Source organism: Sinocyclocheilus rhinocerous, unplaced genomic scaffold (assembly GCF_001515625.1).
Source record: "Sinocyclocheilus rhinocerous isolate Xijiao unplaced genomic scaffold, SAMN03320098_v1.1 scaffold860, whole genome shotgun sequence".
Lineage (NCBI taxonomy): Eukaryota > Metazoa > Chordata > Actinopteri > Cypriniformes > Cyprinidae > Sinocyclocheilus > Sinocyclocheilus rhinocerous.
In genome coordinates, this window is record NW_015638565.1 from 591,598 (window position 1) to 608,589 (window position 16,992).

Genomic DNA, 16,992 nt, shown 5'->3' on the forward strand with positions numbered 1-16,992 from the left:
CAAACAAAGCCACAGCGCTGTTTTGCGTCTCTGAGCAACATGACGGTGTTTCGTTCCTGAATGAATCAACTGTTTAAATGATTCGGTTCAGTCGCAATGACTCACTTATTAACAGTGACTTGCTGCCTCATACTGGCGGTTTTAATTTCACATTTAAAGTATTTTTTCATTTAGTAAATTATTTCAAATATCAGTATTCAGTGTCTTATGTTTAATATATCAAAACATTTATGCATTTGTAACTGCAGGTTAAATGCATTCATGTTCATGTTTCATTTACTTGGTAACAGCCCAAATGTCTTATTATTCTAATTCACTGATTAAATGTAAGAATTTGACTCAAAAGATAATGCACACTTATAGAAAAATGGCTTTATAAAGGTAAAATGCCCATAAAAGTTAAAAATCAATTTAAACTTATTGGAAAAGATTAATTTCTATCTGACCACCACACAGAATATGAAGAATATCAAAAACTTTAGGAGTCAGCTGTCCACGAAAGTCCATAAGATAGCAGCATGATGATAACACTCAATCAGTTGAATGAATGACTCAATGACTCACTCATCAAGTGACTTACCATCACTTACTGGTAGTTTAGTTGAGAAGCATGTTGAAAAGTATGCATTTTTCCCCTCAACATTTCTTATTTGTATTTTCATAAATGCATTTGAAACATTAATCTCATAACATTATTTATTGCAGTTTTTAATTTAATTATTGTTATTTGCAGTGTAAATTATTTAATCTGACTGAACTAAAAATCTCAGTGATGCAGTTATTTTGCAGGGATAGTTTGTATGGAATATTGTCTGCTGACATGAAAAGTTCACTGTATATCGTAGTAATAAATATAATTTTTTACAGCAATGATATTTTGTTTTCTTTTTAATGTATACACATTAGATATTACATATATGTATGTAATAAAATGTGTATTTCCATTACAGGTTTAGGTCTTAAATTTCATATAAGGTGGTATTAAAAAGGTCTTAAAAAGTCTTAAATTTAACTTGTTCATGTCTGTAGAAACCCTGAATAATTACCCACTCAGTTCTATAGATAAATAAAGAGAAATATCCTATACATATGGCTGTTTTCAGATTTTAAAATATGACTAAAAGGTTTTATATTTTAACCTCCGGAAATGTTGCCTGCCAGTTCATTAAACTAAACTTTAAAATGACTGTTATGGATACCTGGCTGCAATTATCAACAAGCTGATAAGATCTAAACATGCATTATCTTCATTTTGCCCTCATAGAAAAGTCACTGTGATAACTTGAACTTGTTTTCCCCTTTCTTATTAACTATCTATCAAGCTATCACGTTTACATGCAGATTGGTCGTAACCCACCGCCTTTCTTGGGTACAATAGATACCAGCATGATAACACACTCAATCAGCTGAATGAATGACTCAATACTCGCTCATTAAGTGTCTTACTGTCACTTACTGGTAGTTCAGTTGAGAAGTTTGTTGAAAAGTATGCATTTTTCCCCTCAACATTTCTTATTTGTATATTCATAAATGCATTTAAAACATTAATCTCATAACATTATTTATTGCAGTTGTAATTATTGTTATTTGCTGTATTTAATCTGTCTGGTAGCAGCCCTATAGTGTATATTGAATTTATTGATAAATTGTAATAATTTGACATGTAAGATGATGCATACATCGCAAAAGGTTAAAAATAGGCCTTTGTAAAGGTAAATAAAAATATGCAGATTTAAGTATGTAAAAGCTGATAGAACATGATGACCAAGAGACCAAAAATCTCAGTGATGCAGTTATTTTGTGGGGATATTTTGTATGGAATATTGTCTGCTGACATGAAAAGTTCACTGTATATCGTAGTAATAAATATAATTTTTTACAGCAATGATATTTTGTTTTCTTTTTAATGTATACACATTAGATATTACATATATGTATGTAATAAAATGTGTATTTCCATTACAGGTTTAGGTCTTAAATTTCATATAAGGTGGTATTAAAAAGGTCTTAAAAAGTCTTAAATTTAACTTGTTCATGTCTGTAGAAACCCTGAATTTAATCATGTGAAGTCAGACTGCAGGATGCACTGGGAGACTAAATTTAACGCTGGAAACAAAATTAAGCTTATAGATTTTTTTATCATTGCGTATGGTTCATCAGATTGAATATCTGCAAGAGGCAATTAATCTGAGCTGTTTTAAGTGAATTAATGATGTTCAAAACGATGTTCAAAACGCATTTCTGGTGACCCAAGGCTAACAGTGTAACATGGTTAATTGTAAGTGAAGCAAATGTCTTGACTTTTTTTTTTATTTCTCAGCCAATTAATACTCTGCACAAAGCACGTTGAGATTTCTAGCAGCCTGCAGCTCTATCCGTAACTGCGGCTGCTAGAATTATCGGTACCCTCAGACCTCCATTATATTGATTGTGCTATATACTATGTGATTGGCCCAGTTTTTACTCTTAACCTTGCATGCTGCTTTTCTAGGTAATCTTAAAATGCTGTATAGAGCTCATTTTGTCGGATCGATCTACAGACAGCTGAATTATTATTACCGTACTACCTTATTTTTTTAATGATTTCTAGTGATGATAAAACCTGCTATAGTCTTATTTTAGCCGTTTTGTGTAATTGAATGTTAGCTAACTTTGTGCTGGCAAATGACAACAGTTATTGCTGATGCTCCCAGTATCAAGCATAAGCTGTTAAACACTGTTTGGTCATTGTTCCATCTGAGTTTTTTTTTTTTTTTGGTCTGTTTACACATACATTAGATTGGCGGGGATCTTTTGCAGCTCACAGCAGGGCCTGGCGATATGTCAAAAATTTATTCATAATTTTGGTAATAAACCTTTGAGTATTTTTTTTCTCTATTTAGCCTACATCTAGATCAGGGGTGTCAAACTCACCTCCTGGAGGACCACAGTCCTGTAGAGTTAAGCTCCAACCTGCTCCAACACATCTACCTTTAGTTTTCATTAGTTGGTTAGTGTGTTTAAAAAAAAAAGTTGATTACAGTTACAAGATTAAATTCTTAAAGTTTAATGAATTAATTTCATTAGACACAATTTTTAATGATAAATTAAATCATAAATCACTGATTCCATACAAAAATGGAAAACAATTTTGAATTACACAATTAGCTTACTCTGTGGAGTTTACATCCGTCATGTTTTCCCTCCAACATCTCTCTGCTAAACTCTTTAAAGGCACATCTCTAAACCCCTCTGTTGTGTTCTTTGTGAAAGGCTGCTAAGTCAATTGCCCTTGTGGGTAACAGAATGAAAACATCACCATCTTGAAGCATCACCAAGACTTGTTTCCCATAATTGTTGTAAAACCAGCTTTGCTTCGCTTAATCTCGGCTATTGGGAATCTCTATTGCTTTGGATGCAACACAGGGCTCTGAGCAACAAAAAGCCCTGGTTAAAACTAAAGCAGTCATCAGAAAATATTGGCATCCATTAGGGCTGTATGATATTGAAGAAAAATGCGATATGCGATACCTTGTTAAATAATGCGATTATTCGATATGCGATACGATATTGCTTAAAGTATGTAAAATCAACAATAGCTTTTTACTTTCACTTTCAAGATTTTCGATCGCACGTGCTGTGTAAACTACAGCGGCAATAGTTACCACACATTTTACAAGATTGTCAGTGGTGCTCAGGATCTGTAAATCATTCGCCATCGTCCTCAGTCATCTCTCCTTACTCTGTTTATGTGGTAAGTGAAATCTTATGTACCCTACTGTAATGTAACCTGCTAGCAAGCAGCTAACCATGTCCCTTTAGTGGCTCGCGCTATTTTATTAGAACGCGTTACTTGCTTTCCGTGCCTTTCTGAATACAGACACCAACCCATCCCTGCACTTCACATCCCCTGCACAGCCTGTAACATAACATTTATTTCCATGATCTGCCATTTTCGCTGTTGTCCTCGCTTGTTTCTTCACAATACCTGCAGAACTTCTGATGATTTGGCTGTGCAGGTCTGGCTGGCCTAGAACATGGGCGGGTATATGCAAATGTTGGGGGCGTACATATTAGTGATCCCGACTGTAAAGTCACAATCGGTGTTATGTTCTGATTCACCTGTTTTTCAGTGGTCTTTTGCATGCACGAGATACTGTTATTCAACTATGCCAAGGTAAATACAGTTTTCCATTCTATGGCACCTTTAAAAATGAAAGTTATATAACCAATTTTTTTTCACATTCTTGGAAGAGAATGAATCACTACAACAACTGAAAGTGACCAGCTGTTTTAGCAGTACATAAAAGGTAATGTCACAAATCTGAAAATGTAATTTTAACATCAATGTGAACATACAAACAAAAAATTAATGACACTAATTTTATATCAATGTAACTTTGCTTTCCATACACTTTAAGTACTTCATATACCACAGCAAAAACTATAGCCTAAGAAAGTTCAAACATGATTAAAGGCAAGTGAACTCATTTAAAACATAACTGACTGCATTTACGAGAATGATCATCGAGACTAGGGCTGGGTATCGATTCAGATGTCCTGATTCGATTTCGATTCGCAAGCTCTCGATTCGATGCTCGATTTTTTGATTACATTCAGTGAATATAGTTTTAATACAAATGCTATTGATATTTCGGTGACATCTAGTGGAGAAGACTAATGATAAGATTCACGTTAATCAGATCTTGTTTTAAATGTGTGCTGAAATAAATCCCGTAAAAGATAGATTCGCGGCTTTTGAGAATCGATATCGAATCGACGTCATTTTAAAAAACGATCAATCGAAAAATCTTTTTTTTTTGCCCAGCCCTAATCGAGACGGGTACTATTGACAATTCTGTGTGTATGTGTCTGTTCAAACATGAGGAGATGTGAAAGACGAATCAAGTCTGTGTTCGCGCGCTGTCTGAAACGTGTCTCTGTGTGTGTGCGCACACTTTGCACATGTGCAGCAGAACAGAAGAGACGCTGTGCGAGATGCGGCTTGTGCGCGTGCTTCAGGTGTGTGTCAGGCAGCAAGACGAGACGGCAAAGTGTTTTTTTCTGCAACTTATTGCACTTAACTCTTTAACATCAAGCAATTCTCTGCTATATGCGTTGACCTAAAACGTTGACCTTTTGCTATCATTTTGATTTAAGTAGCCTATTATTAAAATGATTCAGATATCGCACGACGTTGCGATATGCATATCACGATATTTACATTTGAGATTTTTTGATAATTTCGATATATAGTGCAGCCCTAGCCTCCATAGTTTGGGTGATGCTATGGCCAATGTTATGTTTGTTTACAAATGTTACAAAGTCGTATCTGTGCATTAAAACATTGCACTTTATATTTGAATATGAAAACTCCTCAAGCTGGAGATGTAGCTGCTCTATTCTTAGTAGTAGCTGTTTCAGGAGGCCAGACATCCTCACAAAGGGGAGGCGGTCCTCTGCCTAAATAGATGGCATCTGTTAAACTGACAGAAAAAAAAGTGGTCATGTGTGTGCACTCAAATGAGACGGGGAATGTCGGTACCTCAGATCATGTGCATCTTTAATTTCCTGGTGACTGTGCAGCACACATGCACATTTTTTTTCCACATCGCTTCTTGCTGCTTAATTTGAAGCTGGAGCAACTTTGCAGTGAGTCAGAGAGAGAGGCTTGTTGCCATGCCAACGTGACACGCAAGTAAAGGAGGTCAGATGAGATGAGGCTAATAAACTCAGTTTCTAACAATTGAATTGTTGAATATTTTACCGTGTGTATGACATCAGATAGAGGGGCTTGTCACGTTGTTTTGAAGATTGATTCCGCCTGTCACTGTTCCGCCTATTTTCATTTCTTTCTAAGTAGCTTTCGCTTATTTGGAACGTTTGTGATTCTTCTCATTGCTTTAATTGCACCAGACGTTGACAAGTTTATTCTTTGAGAGAGGGAGTGTGATGTCCCCAAGTAAATGTACCCAGCAAAGGACATGTAGGGACATCTAAAATGTCATCCTGGCTCAAGCAGGAAAAATAGCAATGTTTTATATGCACAACTGCATTTTGTTGCCCAAGGCCAAAATCCGATTGCTCTGCTGTTTAGGTTAGTAGCCTTAAAAATGCACTCATACTAACTGCAGTGTTTACCAAAGCAGTTCTCTCTGTTGGAAACCCCACACGAGATGTGCACGAGTCTGTGATCTTATATAATGTGCAGTTAAGCTTGATTTTTGTCCCACTTGTTTTATTTTTTTCCCCGTTCGGCCCCAGAAGACGGTACAAATGGCTTTTAAGATGCCGTCTGTTACATATGGTTGATTTAAAAGACAGATGAAGTGCGCAGGCAAGCTACTGCAGCCTCTGATTGAGCAAAACCCATTGGCCTGAAATTGCATCAGGAGCCCCAGACCATCAACTCCGATCTTGTGAATTATTGATTCGTCCAGTTAATGAATATCACAGCTTGTGCCTCGGCATCCAGGGAGATAGATTCCAAAATCCTGTTCAGACTGCACAGCCAATAATGACTGCCCTTTAACTGTCAAACTCTTGTGAAGTTGGACATTTGGTATGTGAAATCATATCTAACTCCCTCCGCTGAGTTTTAGCGAGGACAGGTTCCGGCCTTCTCTCGAGGAGCGTCTGGAGAGCATCATAAGTGGCGCCGCCCTCATGGCCGATTCCTCCTGCACTCGTGACGACCGGCGTGAGCGCATCGTGGCTGAATGCAACTCTGTGCGACAGGCGCTGCAGGATCTGCTCTCCGAGTACATGGGCAATGTAGGTGCATGTCAAATACTGTTTTTCCTTCTCGTTTACTGCTTTTCCCCTTCCACAGTCCCACATCCCTGAATGACAATGCCAAGTACCCACCTGCTACCTGAGACAGACGCTCTCCTGCAGGGAAGGAGAGGGGAGTTTTACTTCAGGGACAGTGCACATATCACGTTCACCGGGTGGTGTTGTATAAAGACCTCCAGTCTCATCAACCAATTTGTCCTGTGCTGCCTGGCTTTTGAAGAGAGGGGTTCAGTACACACAAGCCCCCTCCTGTGATACTGATCTGTGCATTGAATTGTTTGACTGCTGTTGTTTTGAAATATTTCTCTTTGTTTGCTCACCAGTGTTGGTTTTATTTGTTTTTTCGGTCTTTCATTTAATTTGTTTTCCTTTTGCTTCTCCATTTATTATCTTGAAGTCACAGATTAATTAATTTTTTAAAAGTTTTTTAAAGAAAGTGTTGAGTAGTTTAAAGAAATATTGGTTGAAAGCAGCCATTTTACACCCCTGTGGCGTGCAGCGCGGTGGGGGATATGATATGCTTGTGGTCCGGTGGGTAAATGAAGAACTTGTAAGTTCTCTGACACATTTGGCTGTATTTGTCCCACACAGAGAGAAAATTGGCCACTTTTAGGCCAAGCTGGTGTGGAGTGCTAGAATTGATAAACAAATGCAATCATCAGTTTAAAACCCTACCTCATTTTCGCAGGCTGATTTATTCCTCCGATTTCCAACACGTTGAATGTCTTGAATGTCACATCACTCTTTTTCTCCCCCAGCACATTTCTCTACATGGCAGATTTTTGTTTTAACCAATCTTTTTTCCCCATCTTCATCTCTCATTTCCAAATGAAGTAGCCTTTCTGTTTCCAAGCAGCAAATCAGATTTGTTGTTTTTGGCTGCCATGGTACTGCATTCCATCTGTTTGTTGGAAATAACTGCAAATCTATCACTTTCTAGATGTGTAATGAGGGCTGCTCCTAAAGCTGCGTGATTAATTGAAATAAAAGTGAACTAAAAAAATCTGCCTGTTTCAGAGTGAAGCGTGGCATTATGTTTGTATGCATGAGCAGATCATTATGCACCGGTGATTGCAATGTCTCAGAACGCTTGGTAGTTTTTTAGTGATTTTTATATCTAGTAATAATTATAATTAATAATATAATAATAATAATCATTATTATTGTTATTATTTAATAGTGCTTTTGCTTTCTCTCTCTATATACATACACACACAAAGCAAAGCAATAAAAAAATTCGATTTTTTTTTTCTTCCAAATCACGCAGCCCTAGCTACACCCCTCGTAATCGGTATTGAGTTTTTCCTGCTTGATGGCCCTACTCGGTTCAAATAAGGTCTACGCCCCTAGCGCACAGTAACTTAATTTTTCTGTCACACGTTCGGGGAGGCGATGTCTCGCAGGTGTCAGTGACTATTTATGTCAGTCTTACAAAACGTCAGGAAGCAGCAGGTCCTCAGCTCTGTCTGGAAACACAGCAATGTTCTCGGCAACCTGAGCTGACGAGCTCCAGATGGCTCATTGCTGGTTCTGTGTAACTCCAGACCAGGATCGTGAGCAAGCGCCTCTGTCATTACGGTCCATTTTTAACACTGCGGTGTGAGAGCCTGAAAATGGCTGTCTGATAACATCTAGCAAGGGGTTTGGCATGGATAAGGCACAAGCATTCAATAAAAGTCAAATTACACATTCGATTTCCAGTGCCATTTCAAGTGATCCTCGTGAAGAGTGCTCATGCCTGGAATGGAAAAATCATACCAGATTGATTCCAGCAGTGATAGTAATCACTAATATGCAGCTATCTGTGTAATAAGCTTGCCATGTCATCCAAAATTAGCCGTGCTACCGTGACTGCATGAGAAATGCTAATATAATTGGACAGGATCTTTTATAGAAACCACAGCTTATGTATAGACCTTTTTTTATGTCCCTGCACAGATAAATGACATAGAGCAGTCCCATATGTCCCAACACATAAATGACAGAGTCATCGTTTGAATAAAGATGAGCGCCATCCATGAGATGTACGTTTCTGTGATCGCTCTTTTGCTCATCCTTGGTGCTGCCGGTTTATTTTAGCCACAGATTCATCCAAGCAGTGTCCGGGTCGTTTCAAAACAGGTTTTCTACTTGACTAGGCCTTTGCAGCGTGTCTGCCCCCAACACACAAAACACTGCTCCTCAGCCCTGAAGCACAACTGTGACATGACAGTGCTTTGGCTGCTCACTCGTTCAGACAGGAGAAATAGATGAGGGAGATATGTCCATCTTTCCCCACTTCCTCTGGACTAAAGCCTCCTGGAGTCTCTGGATGCTTTGGCCGGCACTTTACCTGACATTACCTTTTACAAACGCTCTTGCAAAACTTATATAGGCAGAAGGTGACTTGAGTTTATTTCTAACATGTTGCAAAGCTAACCACACAATACTAAATGTAAAATGTGGACTGTGCCTGCAATGCTGCCTTTGTAGGCAGCTAAATAACCTACTGTTTAAAAAAAAGTTTGGGGTTGGTAAGATTTAAAAAATGTTGTTAAAGAAGTCTCTTGCTGACCAAGGCTGCATTTATTTGATCAAAAATACAGTAAATCAGTAATATTGTGAAATTTTATTGATTATAATATTATCTATTGGAATCTATTCCTGTGATGGCAAAGCTGAATTTTTAGCAGCCATTACTCCAGGCTTTAGTGAAATCATTCTTATATGCTAATATGCAAGAAACATTTCTTATCAATGTTGAAAACCGCTTTGCTGCTTAATTTTTTTTTTTTTTTTTGGAAACCATGAAGATTCTTTGTTAGAAAAGATTTATATTTAGAATTTTCTTTAAGGTCTTTACTGTCAATTTTGATCAATGTAATGCATTCTTGCTGAATAAAAGCAATGCTAATTTTATTCAAAAGTATTATATTAACTGCATCTTTTTCCCTCTGTTTCTCAACTTTAGAGTTTTGTATAGACAGCCAGCTTTTTTGTTTTGTTGAGAGGGTGATATAACACTTTGTTTGTGAATGGTTTAAAATGTTTATTTAATCTTTCAAATCCTAAGGTGCAGGAAAAGTCTTAACATCTTTTTGTTATAGTCTTTCAGGATTTCCTTATCGGGTAGTTAATATATCTCTCCCTCAATCTTTCTTATTCTTTTATCCTCTGCTAAATGGAGGAATGTATTTGGTGCAATAGGCTGGAATTTCGATTTGAGTTAGACAGGTGCAGCTCCTCCTGCCTCTGTTAGAATGAATAACTAGTCTCACATCCAATTTATGCTCTGACTGTGTTGTTAAATGAACTCTGAAGGCCCGCAATAATACAGAGATTAAATTGGTGTCCCAAATTCAATTTTTAGCCATATGATTTCTCCTGGAATAACTGCCTTGTTTGAAGTGACTTAGTTTGAGAGAAGGACATATTGGCCAGACAGCATATGCGCTCTCAGTCACAGCTGAGACTGTGCTATTGTAGGAGTTTTGCTCTTTCAACCTCTCTCTCTCTCTCTCTCTTTAGCTAGCTAGCATAGCAGTGGGTCCTTTTCTCTCCCTTTTACATTTTTCCAACCGCAAAATGAAACTCGCAGCTGGAACTTTGTTCTTATTAATTTATTGAAGCAAAATGATGTAGCAGCACAATATATTTGAAGACAATGTCATTAATTTTTTTTCCTGCTTAAGGCAGTAATCACAATTAATTCTAGTCAAATTTCTACATATTTCTTTCTTCAGATGAGAGGGGTGATTGCATGCGTATTTCGACAGCCTCCCACAAATCAGCTGTGTAAAACAGACTTTAATATTCTATAAATTAAATGAGAGGTCTCGAGAGGTTAATCTGAAGCCCAGGTTCTGTAGTTAGAGCCTCTGGCAGTGGCTCTGGTTACGAATGTTTATGAAATTTTAATAAAATGGCATAATGTAGCTCAGTTTCTGGGCATTATGTTGACCAACCTAAGTGCTTAATGCATTAAGGTTTCTGACTTTATAGCGCTTGAATTAAAGAGTTGCTCAAATTGCCATAAATTCTTTTTTTTCTGTCATCTCATGTTTGTTTAATATCCTTGCTTTGATTCTTGCTTCAGTCTTATATTTAAATAATTTTTTGGAGCAGCACCTCAAAATAATCAAACCTCTATTAATAACTGATGTAATCTTATGATGAATGCTAACGTTTTAATCACTGTTATGCGACCTGAATTTTACAGGTTTCGTTATCTTTGAGCAGAAATGGTGCATGTAGGCAGAAAACCAAAGACACGGTCTGAATTATAATGGACTGCCGCATCCGTTTTTTTTGGCTCAGGTTTTCAAAAGCGGTTTTCAGGCTGTTCAAAAATAGATTGTAATTCATTGCCGATTAGCACAGAGATTGATCAGGCCTTTGCTAGCCAGGAAAAGATGTGTAATTGTTACGCAGGACCTTAAACTGTGTGCCCCGGTTTGTGCTGTAACCCCAAACTCAGGCAGTCAATCTGGTTTCGACTTAAAAGTCTAGTCCAGACTAATTAGCCAGATGATTAACAATGCAGAGCACTGCTAAACAAACAAGCCACTTCACTTTACCGTGCACAAGCTCATGGTTTTGAGTGCTGCGGTTCAAGCACGTATATAATTATTCCACCCTCTCGTGACTACTTCACATGATGTGTCTGTTCTGGCCTTATGGAGGGGAGATGGAACAGGAGACCCACACACACACCCCTCTCTCTGTCTGTTCTCTTCCTCATGTTTTTTTTCCTCTTTGCCATGGGCATTCCGCAAGAGTGACACCTGGTCTTGTTTCATGACAACTCCCTTCCGTTTTTTTTTTTTTTTGTTTGTTTTTTTAGAAGTCTCAACTCGAACTGAGCCCTGTTTCTGTTGATCCTCTTATTGTTCTTTCACCTAACAGTGTGCTTTTTGAAATTATTTTTGTCTTACAACCCCAGAATAATTTTCCTTTTTCATAAATAGCAATAACATTTGAACAGTAAGAGCAGATCATTACCATTTGACCTTTCCTGCAGCAATTTTCTTCATTAGGAAAATCAGTTTAGGGACACCTGCTTGTTAAAGCTGAGCCTTAATGAGTCCTTGCTAACCTGCTGGCCTCTGGTTTCCCCAGATATTTACTAATGTTAATTAAGTTTGAGTCAAGAGTTCCTGCAGCTCCTTTAAAAAATATTTAAAAAGCCAGGTCCGTTTTAATGCTTATTTTCTCATTTACTTCAGGTTGCAAAAATGCTAAACTGACTTTGTCTATTCCATTGTATCCTCATTTGAATGCGTAGTTAAAGCGAATCACACCACATGCAGTGCATCAGGGGAGCACTTTACTGTCCCTGAGGCTTTTGCTAAATTTACAGCTCTCCATAAAAACGCAAATCTGTCACACATGGGCTGTCAGATGGTTTCCCCTATACCTGGTCCTTGATCATTTAGCTGTTAAAATCACATCCCTGGCTTTTCTGAGAGATGGATGAGGTACTTTTTTGCTGAAGCAGTTTTAATTGCATAAAGATTGAGACAGTTTGTCCATTTCAGAGGAAGCTTGCTGCACTCAATTTTACTCTTTTGCTTAAAGGGACAGTTCACACCAAGGAAAATTCGGTCATTTACTCACCCTCATGTTGTTCAAAACCTAAATGACTGACTGACTTTAGTGAAACATGAAAGAGATTTTGATTTTTGATTTTTTTTTGTCCATACAATGAGACTCAATTTAGTCCACTGGAATATTTTTGTGCTATGATTAATGATAAAACATAATACTCTGGTATTGTTTTGGTAAAAAAGCCTGTCATATGGGCATTGCTTTTAAACCGTTATTATCCAGTTATGCAGTACACCCTGTAGTCAAATGACTTTTAGTGTTTGTCACTTGGATTTTTTTTATTTATTTTTTTTTGTGGTCAGGGTGTTTGGCTGTAAATGTTAATAATCTTTTCAGAATTTATCACTTTAGCCAAAGACTTTAAACAGTAGACCTTATTATTCACAGTTTAGAAGCTTGTGTCCACGTTATATCCCATCCAAATACCAAGCCCTACGACACGCAAATGGTATTTTCCTGCTTTACCATAAAAGGTAAAAAAAGACAACCGGTAAATCATTTATTTGTGTGTGTGTGTGTGTTTTTTCCCCCCCTCAAAAGCATTTACCACTTAGTACAGTAATTCATGTCGCGTTTTTTTCCCCCCTCAAAAGCATTTACCACTTAGTACAGTAATTCATGTCGCTGTGTGCGATTTAGCACATGGGCAGGCCTGGAGCTGACCTGACCTCTTATAAAATTTAAATACGAGTAGATAAAATGCGTGTTTGAGGGATGGAGGCGTGGCACTTAGAGGATTTATCAACGTCGTTTGCACTGCGCTCTTGCGTTACTTGATCTTTTTATTTTGGTGCGTCAATCTGTTGAGTTACTTAGTATTCCAGCTTTGTGGATACCCTTTAGAACGAAATCGTTGAATTAGCAATTTTACTTGTTCATCAAATTCATGTGTAGTACTACAATTACGTTTTAATCTATGCAATTGACTAATCCGGAAAATATTTTTTAAAGGAGCTGGATGATAAATGTCAAAGGATTATTATGGTGTTTTTATCATTGGAGTGCCCATTGCTGTACCTTGCACTTGCAAATAGAAATCTCTCTCAAATAAAAAATAGTTCTTGGTTAAAACTAATGTTGTAAGGTCCACTATATATTGTGATGTTTCTTTTCCCATCAGTAATGAATGTAAAATAAAAGAAAAAAGAAGATTGTTCTCGTGAGTGCGGATCATCATTTCCTATACTTAGAGGATTTATGCCACACTCTTTGCAGTCTGTCTCTCTGCCTATAACATGTTGGGAGACGAGTGTATGTGTGTGTGAGAGAGACAGAGCGCAAACCACGGATGATTCCATTATTTTCATTCATCGCTCGTATCCTTGTGGGTCTTGGACCATTGCTGTCGGCTGCTGCAGACCTGTGGCATCACACCCGTGACTGATAGTTTCTATTAAGGCCCGTTGAAGTCTTAGACGTGTTGTAAAGCATTTAAACGACAGCTCAGATCTGTGCTGAAGGTTATTGTAGTGCCAGTTCATCCCTTTCAGGATGCTAAGTGACCTTTGCTGTGCCTTGTCATTTGTCCTTGTTGCATATGTATTTAACAGCTTTGTTTTGTCATGTGTAGAAGTAACAGTCTTTTTCTGTTCAAAAAGATAGCCACTTTGAATTTTTTTTTGACAGCTGTACTGTAGCGTTGTTGCTGCCGCCGCCACCATGTTGTGAAGGCGCTGTGTGTTTCGTTGCGAAAGTGAAAATACTTTGTTTGGCCTTCCAAAAGAGGACACGACTAGAAATCAGTGGTTAAGTTGTGTTGATGCAACGCAACGCGTTAAAAGACAGTGTAAGTCATTATAATCCGTAATTATGTCCCCACTGGATGCAACAAATGCCTTGTTTATAATGGTTTGTAATGTTTTTGTCTCGTCGCTCCGGGACACGGCATCACAGTATGGTAAGGGGCATAACATTTCCGTCACACGCTTGAGGTATTCGGCCAATCACAACACACTGGATAGCTGGCCAATCAGAGCACACCTCACTTTTCAGATCGATGAGCTTTGTAAAAATCGACACGTTTCAGAAAGGCGGGGCATAGAGGAGAAACAATAATGTACAGTATGTGGAAAATGTGTGTTTTTTTTTGTTTTTTTTTTACCTTAAACCGCATAAACATTGCATTATACCAAATACACAAAATAATGTTCTTTTTAGCAACATCATATGACCCCTTTAATAAAGGCAAATAGCAATAAATTGTGCTGAATTAGTGCTCAGATGTTTTCTGCTGCAGTCCACACTGTGAACTCTTGACAGCCTCTTTTTGTTTTTCCCCTTCTCATAATGAAATGTCCAGTGACATTTTGTTCCAACTCCAAAGTCGTAGAGCCTGGCAGAGCTGGTATCATAACATACAATAAAGGGGTGCTTTACTCTATATCCTCTTTCTCTGTGTAATTGTTTTTCACCCTGGCACCGAGAATACTTGATTGAGCTCTATAGACTTCTGAAGCTTGGAGTTATAGCTTGGAATGATGGCTATTTTCAGCAGCCATCAGCGATTGAAAAAATGTCGCTATCCTGTTCTTGTACACAATAATTGATTATGCTCACTCAGTTGAATCACGGTGCCCCTAATTTACTCCGGATTCTGTGAAATTGAAGGGATACAGCACCTTTAGATACCTTTAGTTGTGGAGTGCTGTACTACAGTGGGGAATCCAGACCCATACCTGGCAGAAGCTTGCAAATCAGCAGTGGCTTTGTGCAGTGAATTATAGAGTGAATAGTTCCTGTCCTAGGTGCTGATTCATCAATAAAACATTTCAGTCATTCTGAAAAACACAATATGGTCAGGGCTATTAAGCAGAACACCTATTTAATTAGCTAGTATATGGGGATGTTAAGATCTGTTTTCAAAAGCATCCAGGCATGGCTTCACATAATCTCTAAAAACCCTTAACAGTATATATTCTCTGTATAGAATAGTGATTTGTTCATTTTTGTTCTTCAATGGTGAAATGAGGTCCTGTTTGACAAAAATTATACGAAGAGTGATGACTGTTTAGTAGGGCTGTAGCTATCGATTATTTTAGTAATCGAGTATTCTACAGATTATTCCATCGATTAATCGAGTAATCGGACAAGAAGTCATTTTTCTTTATTAAAGAGCAATACTAACTATACAAGAGATAACAAGATAGATCTCTTAAAATAAACAACTAATTTGTTTTCTTTTTAGAAAAATTAAAATTTTTATTGCTGAAATTGCATACATTAATAACCGTGAAAACTAAACCCATTTAATGTATTTAATTGCCAAATTGCATTCAAAATGCAAATACAAAATATATATCAATAAAAAAATAAAAATTTAAAAATCAATTTCACATTACTTTAAAAAAGGTAAACTGTACAAACTAAAACTAAGGCATAAATCAAAATAATCAAAATAATAATAATACCTAAACATTGCATTTATGTCGTGCAACGGAACTTTCAAGTTTCAGCCTAACTAAAGCTCAAGCATGACATAAGTCTTTACTGTCTTCTTGGAAGGCTTTGTGGCTTTTGTGAGAGGCAAAAATAAGTGGACAGGAAGGTAGCTTGGAAAAAGAACAAGAGACCATACAAAATTTTTAAACATTCTGCAACATGAAATTAGAGTTATTTGGAGAATAAACCCTCTTAAATGTCCCTATACGTACTGGTGTGTGTGTGTGTGTAAAACTTGTTTTTGAAATCCTTCATATTCTGTGTGCGGGTTAGTTCACAGCAGTGATAGAAATTAATCTGTTCCAATACGTTTAAATATATTTTTTTACATTTTATGGGCATTTTTACCTTTATAAAGCCTTTTTTTTGGCAAAATAAAGCAAAACCAGGCAATATAGTGTCTAAAACGTAAGTCTCATAATATTACCTGCTTGTTTATTGAACTGTTGAATAAAATCACATTTGTAATCATGCTGATTTTAGAGGTGAAAACTGGTATTCTTCGTGTGATATTGACTAACTTTTTTTCTGTGGTATTTTTTTTGCACAATGGCGTTTAGTCTTTCACAAAACATAGCTAACGTAGGGACATTATAACTAGCCACCATATTGATTTACGATCTTAAATATGTCCAGCGCTTTTAATAAAAAAATATGTCCACAGTCTATAGTCCAGCGTTTATCGGGTTGTGCGTCAGTAATAATGGTCCGTGGGGAAACACGGTGTTCCATGTGTAGTTACAGTAAATGGACTAAACGAAGCCATTTAAATAATTTGCCTCGATGATTTTTTTTGTATTCGAGTTACTCGAGGTATTCGAGGAATCGTTTCAGCCCTACTGTTTAGTATTCTTTGATCAGGGAGGTTGAAAGTAACTTTATATTAATTTAAAGTGTATTGCAACTCTTTTACAGTTTTCTGTTTAGGTTCTGTTTAATTGCATGATCAGTTTGACAAATAATGCATCAGTGCTTTCTGAAGTAGAGGTGCTATTTGTTATGAGTAGGCATGGGCCGGTATGAGATTTTGACGGTATAACCTTAAGCATCAGGAGGCGCTCATGGAACACCACATACGGCGTTTCCTTGGTTACCGCTGTAAACGAAGCAGTACTGCGCTGAAACACTGCTTTAATAAGGAACTATACAGAGACGAGATGAAAAGAAAATACCACGTAAACTTTTCTGAAGACA

At 37.3% G+C, this 16,992-nt stretch overlaps 1 protein-coding gene across 1 annotated transcript in view; it reads left to right on the top strand.

Moving 5' to 3' along the window:
- The window catches only part of LOC107749776 (catenin alpha-1-like), a 122,593-nt gene that overhangs the window by 40,709 nt on the left and 64,892 nt on the right, over positions 1 to 16,992 (top strand). The window contains exons 7-8 of the mRNA XM_016564951.1: positions 4,743 to 4,747; positions 6,563 to 6,753. Coding sequence (XP_016420437.1) covers positions 4,743 to 4,747; positions 6,563 to 6,753 — 196 coding nt within the window. The remainder of the gene's footprint in view (positions 1 to 4,742; positions 4,748 to 6,562; positions 6,754 to 16,992) is intronic.